Below are 22,530 nucleotides of genomic sequence, written 5' to 3' on the forward strand. Positions count from 1 at the left end.
GTGAAATTTTGGCGCCCCTTGTCAAAACCAGTTGATACCTAGGTAGGTGATCACTGTAATCAATAATATTCCGAAGAAATGTATTTTTCTGTGGCACGTTTTTATGAAAAATAATCTCAAGGGCTATGTGTTAGAACTGTTAGGTATTATCAGCATATGGCGCCTTAGCCAATTGGCGCCTGGAGCGGACTGCTCCAATTGCGCCCGCATAGGGCCGGCCAGGAGGATGTCTGTTGTGTTTCATCGTCTACACCAGGGGTCTCCAAACTTTTCAGCCGGAGGGCCACATTGACTACTCCAGTGAGTTCGGAGGGCCAAAACCGTTTTAATTTCTAGACACCCATATTTTCGTCCTAGGGGGGGATAGACAATAGAATTTTCAGGGATGAAAATATAGCTTTAGATAACGTAGCTTTGAAGTTAATTTTTTTGATACTCGTTTTTCAGACCTTGATATCATTGCGAATTAAATGAAGATTTTTAAAAAAAATCCTCTTGGTATATACACGGTTTGCGCCCGTATTTTTCGCGCGATACTTGTGGACGCAATGTATTGGTGCCAAGTACCTCGCCAACGAGCATATATATTCGCACGAAAAAATTCGCGGAGTTTTCGAGCAAGGTCTTAGCCATTAGCTGTCGCGGGTCTTTGATGACACTGGTCATAAGATGTCGCGGGCCGGATGGATGACACTGGCGGGCCGGATACGGCCCGCGGGCCGTAGTTTGGAGACCCCTGGTCTACACCACCCTACCTTCCAAGCGCGTTACTTATAGTCTTAAAAATTATACCAGTTAAATCTACCCACAAAAATTATTATTCTCTACCTATCAACAGTATTTTACTTGGTGTTGTTGTTCGCCATTATCCGGAGGCGAACAATCACCACATTATGTTTCTCCTTAACAGTAAGAATCAGAGAAGAAACAGGTGCAGAATCTTTTATCGGGTCAGTCCATTACGATTTCGTCTACAGTCTTACTTCATCAAATTCATCATCATCCTGCCGAAAGCTCAAAAACGTCTTAAAGTACATACATAACAAGTAATGTCTGATTAGCGAACTTGTACTGTGAATAATATATGAACTTTGATCTTAATGAATTCAGTTGATTGTTAAATAATTTTATGTGATAAAACCTAACCTTTGCCTAATATTAATTATTATTATTAATATTAACATGGCTTCAAAAACTCATGGAAATTCAACTTCATATTTTTTAAATTAGTAATGCAAATGTAATGTTTTTATAAACACATAATACAATGTTTTTTGGATTGTCAAAATTATAATCACTAATTATTTAGATAAGAAAAATACTTAAATTGTTTGAGCATTTATTATACAGGGTGTATTAGCAAGCACCTGACAAAATTTAACCAACAATTCCTGAGCATGTTTGGAGTAAAAAATATAGATGTCATTTTGCTGTCTGGTAATATTTTACCATCAAGCGTCGCCACCCGTCTGTTGCGACATGTAATGTTGACGTGTGTTCAAAATATTTTTGTTTTTCATTGAGAAACAAATGTACATTTTAATTCCAAATATGTTCAGGAATCACTGGTTAACACTGTTCATACACCTTGTATTATAAGTAGGTTTACACAAATTTAATATTTTGCACTTCATATTGAACTAAAATAAAATAAAAGTTGATATTTTTACATTGCAGTTTCATGTCGTGTAGAATCTGCCAAATTTCCGCTTGTGCCATGAGTCACCAGATGCTTTGTATTGTATATCAATAATATTTGATTTACCAATAAGAATTTATTGTTTTCACGCTCAGTCAATTTACTAGTTATAACAAATGTATGCCATATTGCAGCAATAAATTTGTAAGCTTCTTGCCATGGAGAATGCTCAATGGCGGGAATAATACAATACAAACATGTGGGTGGAATGAATTTGTATTTCATTAAAAAAAAAATCACATTGTTTGAATAAATTATTTTATTTACTTCATTTTACACTTCTTCACAATTCTTATTTTACATTTTCAGCTTAACATAAAAATTATTATTAAGTAATCAACAAAACTAAAACTTATGTTCTGGATACGTGAACTGTTCGTACACCTTCCACAATCCTTATTTTACATTTTTTAACTTAACTTAAAAATCATAATAAAATTGTTATAAAGTAATCAACAAAACTGAAATTTATGTACTGGATACATAAACTGTTCGGATTTTATTTTCTGCAGATAAAAATTCTACACTATGTTCACTGAAAAGAAATCATTTTAAAAGTCAAACAAAAAAATGTTGTATCACAATCAACCGTTCAGTGAATGAGTTTGCATCGCGTTTGGGTCCCGACCCCAGGCGTAGTATTCAATTCTTCGGCTGGCCAAGTCCTCCATCACAACACAAGCAACATTTTCCGCTTACTGTGGTGGTACATAGTAAGAGATTTTCAAATATTGTCAGGTTATTCGTAACCTGGGAATGTTAGTCTTTTAAAAAAAAAAATAATAATCTAAAGTTAGTTTTATTTATTTTTAGTCACTTACATCCAGTGGCATGCACAGAGCTTTTAGTCAGGGTAGGCAGTATGAAAAACAGTTAATTAATTGATATACAGGGTGTATCGGCACGTACCCAACAAACTTTAACCAGCTATTCCTTAGCACATTTGGAGTAAAAAATGTTATGGGCACTTTGCTGTCCGGTAACATTTTTTTTTAATAAAAAATTTATTATTCATATTTTCACCACATGTCACCAATGTTTTATCCTTTGTCAAAGTTTGAAAACCCATCTGGCAATATTTTGTTAGAGTTTCGTTGAATAATGTATGTAAGTACCTACGTTGGCGCACTTTTACAATCACAATGAAATGGCACGGCACCATTCGTCTCATTTTTAACTATTATTATTTAGTGTGTACGAAAGAGCGAGGACACTTTTTGACACACTTGCTAATAACAGCTGTTGAACGCGAGAAACAATGCAAATGACAGTGACGGAGTGTTGATTTTTTATTTATTTTTTGTTTTTAATGAAAAAAAATGTTACCGGACAGCAAACCGGCGCTTGCCCATAACATTTTTTACTCCAAATGTGCTGAGGAATAGCTGGTTAAAGTTTGTCGGGTATTTGCCGATACACCCTGTATATTATACACACATGTGGTAAGTTTTTTGAGAGTGGCTATAGCAGCTGCTGACTTTAGCCGGTGTTAGTTGAGATTATCTAAACCACATCAAATATTTAAAGAACCTTTTCATTTATGTGTATTCAATCCAATTAATTATTGGATACACATATAAAATTACCCTATTTTTTCGACTGCTCAGTTGCATGAAAGAAAGCCAACATAATATGAAAATCATTTCATTAGTAAATATGTACTAATTAATGGAGGTGGCAACAGATGTCACTGCTTGCCATTGAATGTGTTCGCACAAGCACTGCCTAAACACTAACCAAAAAAACTAACCCAAAACGCATCATCACTTGAATGCATACACAGGTCACAATATGACATTCTGCGTAATATGTAAACATTAAATGATCTACTCTGACGAGCAACATTTGTCACATTTTAGTAGGACGGTCGGTGGGGCGCGCATGTGGCTGCAATTCGCTGCGCGACCTTCGCACATATTTTTGAAAATTTGTATTTATTTTTTGCTATAATATTATAAATTTAAAATATTATAATTCCTATGCAAGTGAAGTAGTACTGTAAGCAGTGCTTATCGGCCTATATGGAATGCACTCCCCTGCTTGCATCCTTCTTAGACCTACTGTATAAATAAAAATCTAAATTGTATTAAAATTATTAAGTCATTTTTTCTCAGTGAACAAAGTAGGTACATACACAATTATCAAACAGATTTATTTATTTTTCCCAAATATCATTGTGACTAGATTCATAAATAAATCACAAAAAAAAACATTTGTTACCAAGTCATACATACGATTGTTATATGTAGTTTGAGATGAATTCAATTATTGAATAGGTAGGTTAACAATAATATGCAATTATTATATAGGTATTATTTTGTACAATATTCTACAATTATGTTTATTTTTTTATAAACTTTCAGTCATAAATATAAAGCAGTAAATATACACAGCTTCAAGAATATTTTTGATGTCAGATTAATGAGAATTTTTGTTGTTAACTTGGAAGATATTTTAAATACAATCGTCCCCATGTCACTTGAAAGACTATGATAATCCTTAGTGAACCACCTCTCCTTTCCATAGTGTGCAAATAATTCTCTAGATAAGTCTAAATTGACAAATAATAAATTGTCAAATAATTTGTAATAATTTTTAATTTTACTACTTATGTGTCTATACCTTCATTGTTAAGGTAATTAAAAAACCAACATGAAAATTAATCCGATGTTAGAGTCAAAGAAAAACAGCAAATACAAGAATATACTTTAAACCTCAAGGATAACAAATTACATAACAGTAAAAATATGGAACGTAAAGATTCATACCAAAAGTGTAGAAATTCTTCAACACCGAATGAAAGCAAAAGTTTTACATACAGATGAAAAGAAATATTTTAATAATTATATACTGCTCGAGCGAAGGTGTATTTAAAAAAAAAGACTTGGGTGGTTTTAGATTCGACCGCGCTCATTCCAAATATTAATACGGTAACATATAATTTGCTTACTGTTTGAAACCAATGAATCGAATTATATTTCACCGTTTATCCTATATTTATCTTTTAATAAATTCATAAAAATCACCTGCAAATTTGGGTAGCTATCGCTTGAGTAGTTTATTGTTTTAGATAATAATAAATACATATTGTATAAGGCAGCCTATTGTGATGATTATTGTGAATTGAGAAGAGTTCTACGTTTGGCAGTTCCTCTTCATATTAGGTAGGGTAATATGCTCCATCTGAAGTAAGGAAACAGCATCGAATGATACCACGGCTAGAAGAAACGGTACGCAAGGTGGAAGAGATTCAGCCACTTGAGACATGGCAGCAGGACACGGCATCGGTGAGGTATCACTGGAAAAAAGGATAGAGCTTTCAAATATCCTTTCAACTGTTGAAAATAAAACAAGGTGCCATATTTTTCAAATAAAAAGGTTTGAAACTCGGGCTGTAGTCCATTAGTGACTGAACTCAAGATGACATAGCCCTTCAATCAATTGGGGATACTTTAGGAAGGGTCTTAAAGAGACCCATGTTTTAGGAGGGAGGATTCAGAGGCCAGATAATCATTCTACAGCCGAGCTCGTAGAAAAGACCCGTTTTCATGTGACAAATATTGAGCGCGGGCTTTGGTGTGTTTCCCGACTGTGCACTGGTGCCAAAGGAGTCAATGACTCTAGTTCCTCAGAACATCTTCCATTGAAATGAGTCCACGGATTTTTTCCGGCTCAGGCTCATCACCAGAGGCTGGCAACTACTACTGGTAGTAATATCGTAAAACAAATCACAATTAAAAGAGAATCAAAAAACATTCATTAAATTCACTCACCTTAAAACAACAATGCTGAACGCCGGAGGAGGAGGATCTGACTTTCTAAAATTTTTAAAATTAGGTAAATACATGTCATAAGAAATCTTCAATCTTTCGCTCTCGTCTATTACAGCTCCGAAATAAGGATCATCGTTGATAGAACTAATAACCTGTAACCTGTCTAGAACAGTGGAAACAGATTTGCAGTCTTCGGGTCTCACCAGCGGGTGAATCTTATCTATTTTAATGGAGATCTCATTCCATCTCGAATCGGCAGGATCATTTGGCATGGATTCATCATCGCTTATAAAAACAGTACCGGAGTCATTCCTTCTCTCAAACAATTTCTTGGCCTGTCCCCAACTCTCCAAAGAATACTCCTTCTCGTAACTCAACTCCCGGATGTTGTTGAGGATGGCGTAACTTATCTTAAGGTTCGCGGCAGGTATATGACTATGTCTGGGCTTCAATGCTGAGTAAACAGGCCTACTCCAAGAATCCTTTTTAGGAAACCATCCACCAAACACGCTGCTATCATTAGAATGATCAATCACTACTTTCCGTTTGTATTTTGAGAATGTTTCAATATTACTTTTGATTATTCTACCAGGTGACGGTTGTGTTTCGGCACTGGTTTTCGCACTTGACTCAGTCAGTTTATCAAAATGTCTGGACTTTCTTTTCAACTGTCCATTCTCTTCTTCCGATGAACTGTGCAAATCCTTATCGGAATCTGACGAGCTGTGCGATGTGTTAACTTGAAACGTTAACTTTGTCTCTGATTTGCTTCTCTTGCTTCTCAGTTTTCTTCGAACTTTCTTTTTCACACAGGAATCAGAGGCGGGAGAACAATTGTTAAGTCGGGACACTTTTACAGGGCCACAATCCGAGTCAGAGCTGACCTGCAGAACTCTATCGGTTTCTTGCTGGTTGCTCGTCAAATCAAACAAGGGCACTTCATGACACCTGTTACTGTTGACAGACATTCTTCTCAGCAAACACTGCGGAGTTTTGAAATCTAATACGTAGTTCTCATTGAAGTTCGTATTAAACTGGTCTACGGCTAACTTCAAGGCTTTTCTCAATTCCTCAGACTGTTCATTGGGGCTAATTATAGAATATCTAGAAAGAAGAGCTTTTATGTGGCTCAAGATTGTTTCCTTTGATGGAGCATCACTATTTGAAGCTTCGCAACTTTTTTCTTTCTTTTGTGTCGTACTTTTTGGTGTGAGAAGATTACTCTTATGGGACAGGTTATTTTGATTTCTACAGCGTTTTCTATGCGGTTGGTGGTGACTTTGAGCGTTGGTGCGGTTGTTAAAAATTTGAGAGAATGTGTTATCTCTGCCGGAACTGCACGAATTGTTATAGTTGGAGAATGTGGGACTGGGTTCACTGTTAGGAAACATGTTGGGTCTATTACAGAATAAATTAAATGGTTGGAAAAAGAAATTGGACGTGAATCGCGACCTGTTATTGAATTGTGGAAAGAAGGAGGGTCTCTGTCCAAAATTATTTGTGAAGTTATTCACTCTTCCAAACATTCCGTTCAAGTGAGGGAACTGGAAGTTGTTGAAGAAGTTGGCTTGTCGGGAAGACAGTTGGTGAAATATGTGGTTCCAAAAATATGTATTGTTAGCAAAGTTATTACGCCCCATATAATGAGAATTGAAGTTTCTATTGTTCTGCGAGTTGTTGGTTTGTCTGACATCTTCCTCGTGACTAAAGTTGGTAATACACTTCAGTGTGGGGTCCCGCGTGTTGTGAGGATATTCATCGTAGTAATTCCCCAGATTGGCCTCCACATCATTCATGTTGCTCTTGTCAGACAACTTGTTCAGCATTACTGTAAAGTTACGTTTTGTCAAGTTGATGTCGGGTGGGATAAACTTCTGATCGGGAGCTTTCAGGTTTAATATAGTTTTGTGAAAACAGTTAGGTATTGCATCTAATATTTTCAATTTGAATGAAAACGATGGCAAGTATTCAATTTCCATAGCGTCTGAATCATTGGACAAATTAGAATGTATGTTTATTTCAGTATCGTTTGGCTTTTCAACATCTGTGGCTCCTTTGCTATTATCAACATTTCCTGATGAATCACCCGCCACCCCCACCACCAGCATGCAATCATCACTGGAGCTATCTATATCCATACAGCAAGAGTCACTCTTTTTATCTCCTGTTGTTTCTACATTCTGCTTTTTTGATTGTAAATTATTAACTTCTATGACTTCCGTATGAACTTCAGTTGAATCTGTTTCATCGCTAATATCTCGCAGACATGTGTCATCCGAAGGGATATTTTCTTTTTCTGAACTATGATCCATATTCACCAGATCTACTTGATCAACTTTTGCTTTATGTTTTTCAATATCAATAATATCCACAGCATCACCAGAACATTTTCCATTAATTGTCCTTTCTTCTTTAGTGACTTTGGGTTCTTCTATTGATTCTAATTCATCGCTAGAATTCTCCAAACACATATCTTCTGCGGTGATTTTATCTTTTTCTAAAGTACAATCATTAATCGAAACTGTTTGATGGACTTCTGCAACATCTCTCTCTATTTTTATGACATCTATGGCATCACCTGAGCACGCATTATCTTCCACTGATGTTTCTATTGAATCAGATTCACTGCTAGTATCTGCCAAGCACATGTCTTCTGCAGTCTTTTCAGAATTCATTTCCTTTTCGAAATCGTGTTTTTTCATTAACTCTGTTGAATTAACTTTTTCGACATCTCCCTCGATGTTATCAGAATTGAGCACAACTTGTCGATTTGTACTACTCACACCCCCATCATCTAAAAACCTTTCTTTCTCAATATCTTTGAGGTCTTTTGTTGAACATCCTCCATTTTTCTCTATTTCAATTGAGTCTACTGCTAATTCTTCATTAGTATCACCTGAACATACACTCTCTTCTACTGATGTTTCTATTGAATCAGATTCACTGCTAGTATCTGCCAAGCACATGTCTTCCATAGTTTTCTCAGCATTAATTTGTTTATCAAGACTATTTCTTTTCATCAACTCCTCATTGATCACCACTTCTTGATTTGTACTAATCAAACACCCATTATCTAACAACCCTTCTTTTACAGTGTCTTTGGGGTCTTCTGTTGAACGTGCTCCAGTTTTCACCATTTCAGTAACATCAACAGGTAATTCTTCATTAGTATCACTTGAACATACACTATCTTCCACTGTTTCTTCTATTGAATCTGCTTCATCGCTTGTACCCACCAAATTCATGTCTACTAAGGTGGTTTTGTCAACATCAATTTCTTTTTCTGAAGTATGGTTTTCATTGATTTCTGCAATATTTGGTTCTTTGCCAATATCACTAGCATCACCAGAAGATTTGTCACTTTCCTCAATATCTTCTATTGAATTTGATTCACTGCTGGTATCCTCCAAACACATGTCTTCCGAGGTGATCTTTTCTTTTTCTAAAGTATCATCATTTACTTTAGTACCATTTTTATCTGGACTATTGATCAACTCTTCTTTTTTACTGACTTTAGGATCTTCTGTAGAATCTGAATCATCACTTGTGTAAACCAAACACATGTCTTCCAAGGATTCCTTATCAGAAATGTCTTTTTCTAAAATATTACTCTTAACAGTATCTTTTGAATCAGATTCTGTAACTCCTTGATTAATATCACCCGGACACATGTCATTAATGAAACCATTTTCATCATTGTTAGTAACTTTGGGATCACTTGTATCCATACTAGAATTCTCCAAGCTCATGTCATCTGAGGGGTCATTTTCAACACTTACCTCTAAACTTTCTGATGAATGGTTATTTACTAGCCGTGTTGGATCAACTTCTACAACACTTTTTTCTCTTTCAATATGATCTTCAGTGTTACTTAAACACCTATTATCTTCCACTGCATGTTTTTCTTCATTTGTTTCTATATTTTGTTGACCTTTAACTATTTCAATCACATCTTTAGTGACACCTGAACAATTCTCATCTTCCACTGTATCTTTATCACCATTATTTTCAACCTGATTACCCTTTATCAGGTCCGTTTCATTAATTCTCGCAATATCTTTTTCTATATCAACAACATCCAATACAACTATTTCACTATTGATTTCGGTTGAAGATACTTCTTTCTTTTCATCTAGTTTCTCGGTACAATCTAGTTTCACAGACTCATTTGGCGTTTCTAGGTTATTATTTGAACTAGTTTTGAGTTGGGATTCTTCAATACATGGCTCTACCACTTGATCTGAATGATTTTTAGTTTTGTCCTGTGCGTTATCAACCTGTGGCGCTATATCGTAGGCGCTGGTGTCTTCGGCGTAGACCCTGGTTTTATCAAAACGAATAAGTTTGTAGCCTTGCTTGGAAAGCAGGGAATAAACTCTGTATTCATTCAGAGACACGGATTTTCCTATTAGTAAGGAGTAGGCTTGCTGTATGGAGACAGGAACTCCGCCATATTTGAGTTCCAGAGAATTCTGTGAAAGGAAAATAAATATTTAGTTTAAAGGCATACATTGAGCGCTCTTGAGATGATACTTCACAAAGATAATGCTATGAAAATGAGTTTAATTTTTTTTTATTTAATATTTGAAAAAAAATATTTTTACACAGATTTGTATACAGGATAAAAAAAGATATAAAACAATAGAAATTAAAGCAGCCTTTCCTCACCATAAAGAGACAATGCTCTTGTGTTTGGTGAGGGAATTCTAGTTCAATTATGTACATGTTAGTATTAAGGTAAATAATTTATAAAGAAACAACACAATGTTTTTTAGCAACATTTTTTAAACAACACAGTGAGTTACATAAGTATTATCATTAATATGACCGTGTAACAAATAATGTATCTTTTCTTCTCCAATAATCTCTCAAAACACCTTGTTTACTTTCTTTAGAAAGTTATTATTTAAAAATGGAACACTTTCAAATACGCACACAGAAAATCTATTTTCTGTAAAGTAACATTGGTTCGGTTTACTGCAAGAAGTCATTAAGTGACAAAATGTTAATTCTGAGATAATCAACTTTAATATTTCAAAAGCCATTAAAATATTTTAGTGATTTTTTATTGACAATTGATATTAACATTGTTATTTAGATAAACAGAAAAAAAACATCAGAACAGCCTGATGATTTATTTGTAAAACTCATTTTCTTAACTATGCACTTAGTGACTATTACAGTGCTCAATTTATGTATTTAATATCAACGGAATACCTGAATAACGGAGTACCTTAGAAGTCAAAGGTCGGTTGTCGGGTTTTTTTGTGAAAATGAGTTATGTACGACACCTTTTTAGTTTTTTCAGTATTTACACAGAGGTGTAAAGACGGTTGTCCTACGACAATGTGAAACTAAGTTAGGTCAACATACAAGGTCTGATATCCCCACAATGTTCAAAGGTAAAAATTTACTATTTCCTCTCTGCTGAAATTTCAAAAATGTGACAACCGACCTTTGACTTCTGAGGTACAGAAATATACCATACACAAAAATGACATGTCATAGAATAACAATTAACTGTGGCATTTGATCATAAAATGACGACAGAAAGTATAAAGGCATTACAAGTACATACAAAATATTATAAACAAGTATGAGTAGACTTAGGAATAAACAAAGTGTTATTCAACATAATGACTAATTTACTGGATAAATCATGACAAAATAGGTAGAAATTGTGACTTCTAACTCAGTTTTGACAAAAATGTCACTTAATGACTTCTAGCAGCAAACTGATTTTGGTGAATAAACAGGAGGTCAGGCTTTAAAAACTATTTCATATATTTATTACTTACAATCTCCATTAAGTGTAGAGTTTCTTCGGGCAACAGATAAGTTTGTGAATTTATGGTCTGCCCTATGTGCAGCCATTGTCCTCCTTTCATTTCTATCACCAGAGCTCTCTGATCTTCCTCTATCCATTCTGCTTGTGTTATAGCGCACCTACAAAAACATATTTAACAATTAAATACATATGTAGCGATGCTACGAGATTTATCTAGAACGCTCGCCCATACAAAATGCATTGTAGCGGGAACACTCTAGTCCAATGCGAGTTTCGGCGTTCCTACCTACAGTTCTGAAAGTTCTCAATAAAATTTTTAAAAAATTGAATTATCGAACTACCCGATTATTAATTTAGCTTAAAATATTTGTGCGAAATTCGTATAGTAATCTAGCATCCAAATGAAAAGCTATTGCATATACCAACCCCGTGGGTCACTTTAAATGTTGTCCCCCAACTAAATCCTTTCTTTTTCTTTGCCATACAGACAAAAGAGGTAAACACTATCATGTCTGACTTGTGCTTAGTATCGTACAAAATTTATTTTGAAGGGGGTTTTGGTCATGACCGCGGTGAGTTAGAAAATCTGCGACCTAAGATTATTAAGGTATTGGAGGGAGATGACAGAAAATGTGGATGGAAATTTTTTTGTGCGATAAACAATAGCGATCCATTGATCTCAATGTAGCCATGTGAGTGGTTTATTTATGGTAGCCATCTTGAATATTAGTTCGTGAAATTATGTTTATTGTTGTTGACGTAATTTGCATGGATTCATTTAAAATGTCAAATTCTGTGGATATCTTATTGAAAGAAATCGTAAACAATTCATTGAATCATGACAAACATTTTCAAGTGAAGTTGTCAATTAGTTTCTGTTACTGTTACAGGAGATAAAAGTAAAGAGATTAAAAATGATATTTTAAAACGAAAAGTTAAAATTTTTGTTATGTGTTTTTGTGTGCCATAACAATAGCGTATAGATACTTTTGCTTTCATTGTTTACTTTTTAAATCAGCTGATAAACGTTGGACTGAGATTGGAGTTAGTGATTTAAAAACATTTTAATAGGAAGAGAGTTTTTTAAAGAATAAAAAAACATGAATTATTATTTATATGTGGAAATAATTGGATAAATAATCTTAAATTAAACAATTTTCTAGTACCGGCTTCAGAATAGGTGAGTACCAGAAAATTAATTACATACATTGGCGTTTTTAAACTTCCGATTTTATGTCCGGGTTAAATCTTCCCCATAGGAAAAACTAAACCCTTCCACACACTTTTCCACAAATGATCATCTAGTTAATCAACATTATGCAAGTGCATTATATAAGCAAAATAAATACAAAACCATACAAGAACAACACGTCAACTCACCAGAGATCAAATGGGAAAATAATTCACCGACTCCAGATATTTTCATATCAGAGGGTTCGGCTCGGTAGAACTCATAACAGGGCCTATAAATCCTACTGATCCCTCAACATAAATATTTAAAAAATCTTTCGTTATCCTACATGTATTCAAAATGACCGACTTTTGCATCTTTATGTATAAATTTTTTGATAAATCTAATTCGCCTAAATTTTTAATGAGAGAGCTAGGTATAATGCCAGTAGCCGAAATAACGAATGGTAATATTTTTATAGTCCAAGAAATATAATTAATCAATATAAGTCATCCAATTATTATTATTATTATTATTAAGAGCAAATAAAATTAGTAGAAAAAAAATGTGTTCTGCTAGAATTCTACTCGGGAAGAATTCTGGAAATAGACCACTTCTGGTTTTATATTTGGGAACCATTGTGTTACCTGACTAAAACTAATGGCAAAAGTTAACAGTTAATAGGTAATGAAAAAAAAAAGTGTTATGCCAACATTAGTACGGGGAGAAGTAAAATAACTCATCCGTTACCCGAATCATATGTCACAATTTAGGTAAAAGTTCCCTCTTTACGAATATATTGTTTTGCCAACCTATTATTAAGAAGAAACCTGTGACAGACGTGATTATTCGAGCAAAAAAAAACCTTTCTTCTAGTGACATTGTTAAATTGGTAATTATTTCCCTAACCGCTGCTCTTTTAGGAACGTATTATGGAAATTACTCTTTGTTTCAATAATTGCTACAAGAAACAACTATTTACATGCACAAAATAGGTTACTAAGTTATTTATTAAGTAATTTATGCGTATTTAAATTGAAACAAAACTTTTGCGAGTGTCACTCCATGCACAATAATTGTTTTAAATGGCGGCAAAGGGATCGTTTTATAAGGTGAAGTTCGACTGAATAAAAATGGTATTATAATTCATCTTGTTTCTTGTAGTAATTAAGTTGAAACAAAGTTTAATTTTCATAATCTATGCCTATTAAAAGTGCGGCGGTTAAGGAAACATTTACCGTTAAATTAACTGTTGAATAATAATATGAAATTTGCATCATATTGTTATAATATTCAAAATTATTACACATAGACGAAATTACGCATCAATACGAGTGCTATGAGGACATGAAAAGCAAATAAATCTATGCAAAAATCATTGTTCATCACAGAAATCTGTGTATATTTATTAGACGCCGCACCAATCGACACCAAAATATCCGTGCGAAATTACAAAACCTCCTGTGTAGTGTTTTGGCAGAGCACATTTTATCTACTAACCTTATTTGTTGTTAATGTCCAGTACTCATTTGGTTGAGATAATTTATTGGTTTGGTTATTCTAAAGTCATCGCTTGGACCAGTGGCAATTTTCTCTAAAGTGAGTTAATGCAGTGAGCCCCCATCAAAAATTTGAGATTATGAGACAAACTTGCATTATAATAATATAAGCACATTATAAACTGCGTGCTATTAAAATTCTGCCTCTTAAATCAACGCGACTGAAAAATATGGTCAAAATGCAACCCGATATTCACATGCTGTGTTATAGAATCAGCACAAAATACTTCACACAAATAAAACGAAAACAACACAATCCCCCTGACGGTGAAATCTAATAACCTACGTCAAAACAAGACAATCTTTGTGCGCTGCGATAGACAATGTTTGATGCCACGCGCGGCAGCTAATCCTTGCACTACATAGATGCAAGTTATATGTTATTTTTGTACAGTAGTAGTTACATGTAAGTAATAAGGTTTACAATTTACAATGACAATATTTAATACTACTCTTCCAGAGAAGCATTCGCTTGTGGTTGGAAGAGGAGTGTACATTAAGTTATTGTACATATACATATAGAATCAAGAGAAGTAGGAAAAAAAAATATTGCAAGTAAAATGTACTACTAGTAGCTATAATATTTAAATAAAAATATGATGTAATTAGTTTCTGGGATAAAGACAATTATTTTTTTTTTTTATTAATATGTATACTATATTTGGAGAAGAAGTTGATTCTTAAGTAGAATATTTACTTTTCATTTTTTTGATAATTTATCTTTAAAATATTTTTTCAAAATGCTCAAAGCTGGCCTTTTTCGTTTATGATTCTGATTTCCTCGAGGAGTTGATTGAAAAAGGTTCTTCCTTGGTATGTATAGTAATTTTGTGCAAAGGAAGTGTTTAATTTTGGACATGGAAAAATGTATTTTAGTCGAATGCGGTTTTCAGTTAGAAATTGGTACTTTTCATTCTCTTTTATGATTTGAATTAATGAATTTTTAGTGTAGAGATCTTTAAAAGGAGGTACTTGAAATTCTTTAGTTACTTCCAATATTGCCCTGGTGATGTGGGGCATGGAATTGGCAGAGTAAAAGCCAAAACAATTACTACAAGAAAAAACTCTATGTGGGGAGAGATGGTAAAAGTTGCATTAAAGTTCCATTTTTATTTAAAGTTCAGAATTTCCCCTGATTAAACGATCTTGGGCTGCTATTTTGGATTTCACCACAAACTACAAAGAAAGAATCGCTGGCCACGCTTAATACAATGTTTTTTAAATAAAACCTATTAATTCACTATTTCAATTTTTTTTCATTATTTTAATATTACATTTAATTACAATAATGACGTATTTCCCATCTCACTAGGTGTGAAACGCCTGTGTTGAGATGGCTATTTACACAGTAGTAGTTGTTGGCTAGGTTTTTGTTTACACAACATTATGAAAATGTCAGATAAAATAAAATCAGATTTTTTTTTGTAAAATGACATATTACAAATTTAAATACACAAAATGTATTTTTTATTATACAATTTACGAATGAATGTAGAAGATTAAGACGAAGCGAGAATGAGTTTAAGTAATTAAATTTCAGTTTGGCAAAAAGGCATAGTGATAAATGAAAAGATGAAAGCAGGTGAAACATTAGTTAAATGTACATAATATACATTTATATACACAGGCACAAATTTAAATATATTATGAACAGAGATGTGCAAAATGGGTACCCAAAACCATTTGAAATGCAAAATGGAAATGGGTCAAAACTTTTCCATTTGAAAATGCAAAATGCAAAATGGTTTTTAGAAAAGCATTTCAAATGCAAAATACTTATTTTCAAAATGCAAAATGGTTTCTCAGGTCAAACAATTAAAATAATTATAGAATTTTTAAGCAATTTTGTCATTTAATAATGGAAATCAATATAGAACAAACATATTACATGATGGTAAATCCAAAAACACCACGACTACAGATTATGAAACCACAAAAAATTTGCACGGGACTAATGCTGCCAACGTAAAAACATAGAAAGCGTCACGGCCCCATGTTCAGTATTTGAATCGGTATTTTTTTTTTTTTTTTTTTTTTTTTTTTTATTGTTGATACATTTTTTTTTTTACAATATTTCATATTTCAATTTAGTAATGTTGGCCTCACTGGGTTGTTTACCCGTGCTGAGGCCCCCATTTTATTTGAATCAGTATTTTTTGTAATGGTATCACTCAATTGCCAGGGCTCCTACCAGGGAGCAACTTGACAAATGAAAATTATCTCTCATAGCGAGGTTGAGGACCGACTGATATTTGGGGCTTATGAAAAAAGATGAGTGGAGATAGTAGGAAGAATGTTGCAAAAAAGCATTTAAAATGGAAAATGCATTGAGAAAAGCATTTAAAATGGAAAATGCATTGAGAAAAGCATTTAAAATGCAAAATGCAAAATGGTTTTTAGAAAAGCATTTAAAATGCAAAATGGAAAATACCCATTTTGCATTTTGCATTTCCATTTGAAATGGATTTATTTGAAATAAAGCACATCTCTGATTATGAAATACTCCTAATGGATATATTTATTGGAGGAAATGTAGGATTTTACTTTTAAAGGAACTTTTGGTTTGCATGCTTCTAATGTCAGTAGGTAGAGAATTGAATAGCTTAACAGCATTGTATTTAAAACTTCTTTCTTTGTATAAAAACTATTTGCAATTGGGATTTTTTTTATTTTAGCCCGAATCTAATAACATATTTTGTTTATGTTATTAGTTGTTTCTTGTATATGTCTCTAGTGCGGCGGTTAGGTATATATTCAGCCAAATCACAATATGTAGATACAAAAACTAGCGATGAGCAAATACAATAAAGAGTGACTTTGCTGTGGTTTGATTAAACATAGCTGTGTTGACATTCAGCAATGTTTTGCTATTTCAGCATATAAAATATGTTTATTAATACCTGCAAAAATTTACTGTGTATTATAAACTTACCGTTTTTCGATCCTTTGGTCGCTAAGAACACGTTTCCTCCCCTCTAAAGCACTTTCAATTTGTTTTTTTTCGAGCCAAGACCCGCTCGGGATGACAGATTTAGCCCCTTTCGTCGGCAGAAAAGAGTCAGATTTCTTAGCCCCATTTTCTAATAATTGCTTTCCTCTGTGAAAGACATGAACAAACAAATTAACATCATTTCAAGCATCTTTAATGACGGCACGTAATAAAAAATATATATTTTTATAGACATCACAATGTTAATGTGAACTTCGATTTTACTAACTTATTAAGCAAGAAAAATTGACAATTTATAGCACAAAAATATGTACGGAAATATAATAATGAAATACTTACGATAATAATTTCGCATTGCTAGCCATCACACGAATCAACACAGCAAGAGTCAAACGTCAAAATTTACACTATTCCATAGACTAGAGCATAGACTCCGGTGCATAGATATACCCATAAATAAACCACGATATACCACTTTTAAGTGTCCCGTGTCCATAGACTATAGATGCAGACGAGGACAGAATTTTTTTTTATGATAAACTAAGGTTATAAGACAAGGTTTTTCATGCATAGCACAATGCTGGCGTCCCACAGGGATCTGTTCTGTCTTCGACTTTGTTTTTGTTGCACATCAATGACCTTTTGATATGTGTACCGATTCATTGTTACGCGGATGACAGTCATAAGTACATCATAAGTACAGTTCATGATAGCTTTTTGTTTCACAAGCCCCCAAAGGGCACACAAACTCCAACGGCTCGGATGGCTTTGAAGCAGAGAATGGACGGTTATCTCGAAAGTATTTCCTCCTGGGGTAAAAATAATCTCGTCGAATTTAATGTTTCAAAGACCCAATCCTGTCTGATTACGTCTAAAAGGGATCCAAATGATAATCTAGTCTCCTTCAACGGAAGCAATCTTCCGAACAGGCCTTCCATTGATATGCTTGGTGTAACTATAAGTGACCAGCTCAGGTATGGGGGCTCCATCGAAGCCAGAGTAAAGCTGGCCTCTCAGAAGCTGGGCGTACTGTACAGTGTACAGTAGCCCGGAGTGAAAGAGGTCGAAAAACATTTTTCTTCAAATTTTAAAAACCCTATATCATTTAATTTTGCTTTAGATAAATAGCTGTTGAAAAATATTTTTTAATTTTTTTTGACATATGTTCTTCAGGTGGCGCAGAGGACCTGAAATTTTGAAAAAATGATCGATTCTAGAAATTTTTTAAAAATTCAAAACAAAATTATTATCATATTTAACTTTATTATTTGCATTAAAATATAAGGAACATTAAGAATATTTATATATTTTTTAATCATTTCAGCCTTCAGTCGTGTCATATGCGTATGGGGTAGCTCCCTGAATTCCAGAGGAAAGGTGTAATTTTGTTTCGAATTTCGGCATTTCTTTTCTCGATTTTATTCTTGCTCGAATATATCCATCGCGTGCTGTACTTCCGCAAACAGCCAAGCTAGCTTCAGTGACCAGCTTCACACATCTCTCCACAGCTTGTGTGTGACAGGGAAAATTTTCAATCCGGATATTTATATCTTCGCTCATCATTTTGTCCCATAATTCACTGTCACCGTAATTTTTTGTGAATGGTGGCTCGAATATTTTTTCTGTCTTCCAGTTTATCAAATCATAATAATCGTTGGCTTCGAAGTTTAGTTTTGGAGTCAAGAATGTCCTTACTTTTTTCTCCTTTGCATTTTGTCGGGCTTTAAGAATTTTTCTTACTGCTAATTCTTTTATATGCTGTCTTTCGTCTTGTAGCATCGCTAATAAAATATTTTCAGAATGAGCGAAGAAAGAGTTCCGCTCGATTATTCGAAAAACAATTGTTTTCAGTTCATATTTTAAATAGGACCATCTTTTTATCATACGAAGGACATGTTTTGGACCATCTTTACATGAAGGTTTTGTTTTTATGGTGAACCGTATTGTCGCATACACTTTTATCACAAACGTAGCAATCTCAACCAGACTATGAGTTGGAAACTTTGTTGCTACATATAGTCTCAATATTCTATTTGCACAGGTTAGCCAACGAGAGTGTGCCAGCTTTCCTGGTTGCTTATTAGCCAAATCAGTTTTTACGCTGCCTTGTGTTACAGCTTGACAAATTTCATAAAGATATTTTTGATCATTGCTTAGAATTTTCACGTCTATATCGGGTAAGACTGTCGTAATTTTATCAAATTTCACCACAGGGAGGTCTTTACAGTGCTGTAACATCTTGTCAATGACTCCTGCGAACGTATTGGGACCTGAAGTACTGCCATCCAAAGTATTAAAAAGATGACGCAGTGGTAATTCTTTGGCATGCCACAAACATATAAACCAGTGTAATGGTCTATTTAAATGTCTTTCAATCAATCCGATTGCTCCATTCTTGAAGCCCGTATTTACAGCCGTTCCATCGCATCCAATGGCTACAATGGTTGATAAATCTCCGAAGTGCAAATTTAAAAATTCTAAAATTGAATCCTTAATAGAATTAGCGGTTCCAGAAGGAGGCGCGACGTGGCCAATGTACTGAGAATCTGGCTCGGAGAGCAAAACAATATGCTCTTCAGTAATGGTTCTCCTGTGAAACTTGTTATCATGTTTTTCCTGCACAATGGCCTTGTCTTTCCGACCATCAAAATATAACCCACTTATTTTACCGTCAGAACTCCCGAAGCTCGAAATCTGCCTTCTTTGCAACTCTTCTCGAACTTTTCGGCGCTCGCGTCGTGTTTTACTTCTATCTATTACTTTTGAGAAATCTTGTTTAGAAATAAAATCAATATCTTGAAGAACTGCACTGGCGATGGTTGATGCTGATCTGTCGGAGACACCAGTCCTGTCACAGGCAGTGGCAAGATTTTTTAATCGATGCCTCATCTGATTTGTTTGTGATTTCAATGTGGATGGCGTGGAGTATGCCGGAAAAAGTGTATAAAAGTCTGGATCTTGATTGCTGTCTGATAATCTTACACTATCATCCGAGGTCTCTGAAGTCTCTGGTGAGGGGCTCAGAGGTTTCTCAACAGTCTGTTTTTGAAGTAATTTATTTTGCCTCATCAGTCGTAATTGCCTGCGCTCCAAAGCCTTGGTTGCCATTATATCTTTTGAGCCGATATACATTTTGCGGCTACTTCTCTGATCTTGCAGGAATTCTAGCTCCTTCTTGGGTATTTTCACTAAACATTTACAAAAATCGACACAAATGCACTTGCAAACAGCAATATCAAAGATTTTTTTTATTGCATCTTCATAAAATTCAGTTTTCTTTTTAGGTACTCGACATTTCCTTAAGCATTTGTACTTGTGATAATACCGGGTTAGTTTAGTTACAATTTGACGTTCAGTTACAATAGGAATAGACGCTTTATTCCACAACGTAATTAGATCAATTGCAATTATTTCACATATATCTTTGAAAGAAGGATCTTTTCCATTTGATAACCACTGCAAGTCATTTCTAATACACAAATAATACTTTATTACATTCGAATAAGTTGGCAACACATTGTCTTTTAATTTTTCTGGGTCACCAAACATAGAACACATTGAATTTTTTCTTGTTTTAGGCATATTACAAAGAAATCACAATCAAGTTTTCGCAGCTGTTCCAACGAACGTGCACTCCGCGCTTATGTCTGTTAATTACTGATCATAAATGAACCTACACCTTACTGATTGACTGCAGCTGTTGTTACGCAAAATAGTGCCAAAGGGTGGGGGGAAGAAGGGTAAGTTAGATGGCTAAAATTAAAATACATTTTGTGACGTTTAAGCTGCCGACAGACGTAGCTATAAAAGATCAAAAGTTATTTGGCTTGGCGTATTTCGGCATATCGCTCGCCATACATTTCAATTGGAAATGTACGGCGAGCGATATGCCGAAATACGCCAAGCCAAATATCTTTTGATCTTTTATAGCTACGTCTGTCGGCCCCATTAAGCTGGATTAGATGATGTGCTTGTTTACTAACAAAATCTGAAAAAACACCATTTTTTGTAGAACTTTAGGGTCAGTGCGCCACCTGAAGATGAAGTTGGAATTTGATGATATTTTGTGTACTTTATAGGGTACTACCAAGGCACCCATTGGTAATATAGGAAACACGAAATTCGAAAAAAAGTTTTTTCACTCCGCCCTAGTGTACAGGGCCCGCAGATACTTTAATAGTACACAACTGCTGACCCTGTACAAATTGCAAGTACGCCCTACTGTCGAATTTTGCAGCTATCTCTGGTCCGGAGCCCCAAAATACCTGAAAAAAATCCTTGACTCTGTGCAGGAACGGGCGGTCCGTTTGATAAATTCCCCAATCTTTACAAACGGACTGCAATCTTTAGAGCACAGGCGTCAGGTAGGTATGCTGTCCTTGTTCTATCGGTATTACAATGGAAAATGCTCTGAGGAACTAGCATCATTGATCCCTTCGGCACCGGTGCGTAGTCGGGATACACGCCAAACGCGCGCGCAACATTTGTTTACGGTTGACATTTGTCACATGAGAACGGGTCGCTTCTACGACTCGTTCTTAGGTTCAACAGCTCGGTTGTAGAACGAACTGCCGGCCTCTGTGTTTCCTCCCTCCTACAACATGGGACTCTTCAAGACCCATGTTCACTCCTTCCTCTCCACAAAAAGACCCTCCACACAGCATACCCAAAGATGACATAGGCCCTGAGGGAAATTATTTTCTTCAGGGCCTCCTGTGTGGAGTTAATATAAAAAAAACAAAGAATAACAAACTATTATAAGCGATAATTAGTCGCCTGAATTAGCGATAAAAATTGATAATATATCTCCTGAGTAAAAATAAATGCCGCCGATGGGAATTGAACCCGCACCTTCTGATGTCCGGCCAGGTGCTCTGGACCACTGAGATACGTCGGCTTATTTACAACAATTCAATATGTACTAGTACTTTAATCAACAATTACTGCCTTGTCTTATAAACATTAGTTTTTTTTTTACTCCAGGAATAGTTTTTTAAACGTTTTGAATATTCACATTACAAATTACGACCGAAACGCTTTCTTTCTTTCTTTATTCATTTTCATATTTACATCCTTTATAACTTTCTTCAAGTGAATAACTTCGCATTCCAGAGAATCAATTTTAACGGTTTTACTGCTCTAAGCTAACATTTTGGTATTTAAAGTTTCAATTTGTGAATATAAAAATTCCACTGATTTTATAATAGGTTCTAATAAGGAAGTTGAGTGAAAAATATTTTGACTTATAAAAAATATGTTCATGTAGATCAAAAAATATCGATTCTAAATATATAAATATATTTCTATATTATTATTCTTACAATTAGTTAAACGTTCTTGAAAAAGCATTCAATAGCAATATACTGTATACGCTCCACGATTGGTCGAAAGAATTCTGTCGTCACATGTGTCGTGACTTGTACGTACAACGGAACACCTATGGTGCATCTCTTTCTATTACATGAGAGATGGTCGATTTAGATGAGAGAGGTGTATAGGCCAAAGGTTTATTTGGGTTTGTCAAATATATGTACGTATTTGTTATTATTATTATATGAAATGGATTTCTAAAGATACATATTCGTATAGT

At 34.5% G+C, this 22,530-nt stretch overlaps 1 protein-coding gene across 1 annotated transcript; it reads right to left on the bottom strand.

The window, feature by feature from the left end:
- Positions 1–1,582: 1,582 nt before the first annotated feature.
- On the bottom strand, positions 1,583–17,347 carry LOC149419086 (uncharacterized). Its single transcript, XM_089638104.1, has 5 exons — positions 17,280–17,347; positions 16,923–17,087; positions 11,271–11,418; positions 5,473–9,944; positions 1,583–4,997 (listed from the first exon to the last, which is right to left on the bottom strand). Exons 1-5 carry the CDS (start codon positions 17,303–17,305, stop codon positions 4,835–4,837), a joined length of 4,974 nt encoding a protein of 1,657 aa, XP_089494230.1. The 5' UTR covers positions 17,306–17,347; the 3' UTR covers positions 1,583–4,834.
- Between the last annotated feature and the right edge of the window lie 5,183 nt (positions 17,348–22,530).

This window comes from Hesperophylax consimilis, chromosome 12 (assembly GCF_061612785.1).
Source record: "Hesperophylax consimilis isolate HC1 chromosome 12, BYU_Hcon_1.0, whole genome shotgun sequence".
Lineage (NCBI taxonomy): Eukaryota > Metazoa > Arthropoda > Insecta > Trichoptera > Limnephilidae > Hesperophylax > Hesperophylax consimilis.

Coding starts and splice junctions, on each gene's coding strand:
- LOC149419086 (XM_089638104.1), bottom strand. CDS start 17,305: ATGGCTAGCAATGCGAAATTATTATC. Junction 17,088..17,279: donor AGCAATGCGAAATTATTATC/GTAAGTATTTCA, acceptor TGTCTTTCACAG/AGGAAAGCAATTATTAGAAA. Junction 4,998..5,472: donor TTCAGCATTGTTGTTTTAAG/GTGAGTGAATTT, acceptor CCTTTTTTCCAG/TGATACCTCACCGATGCCGT.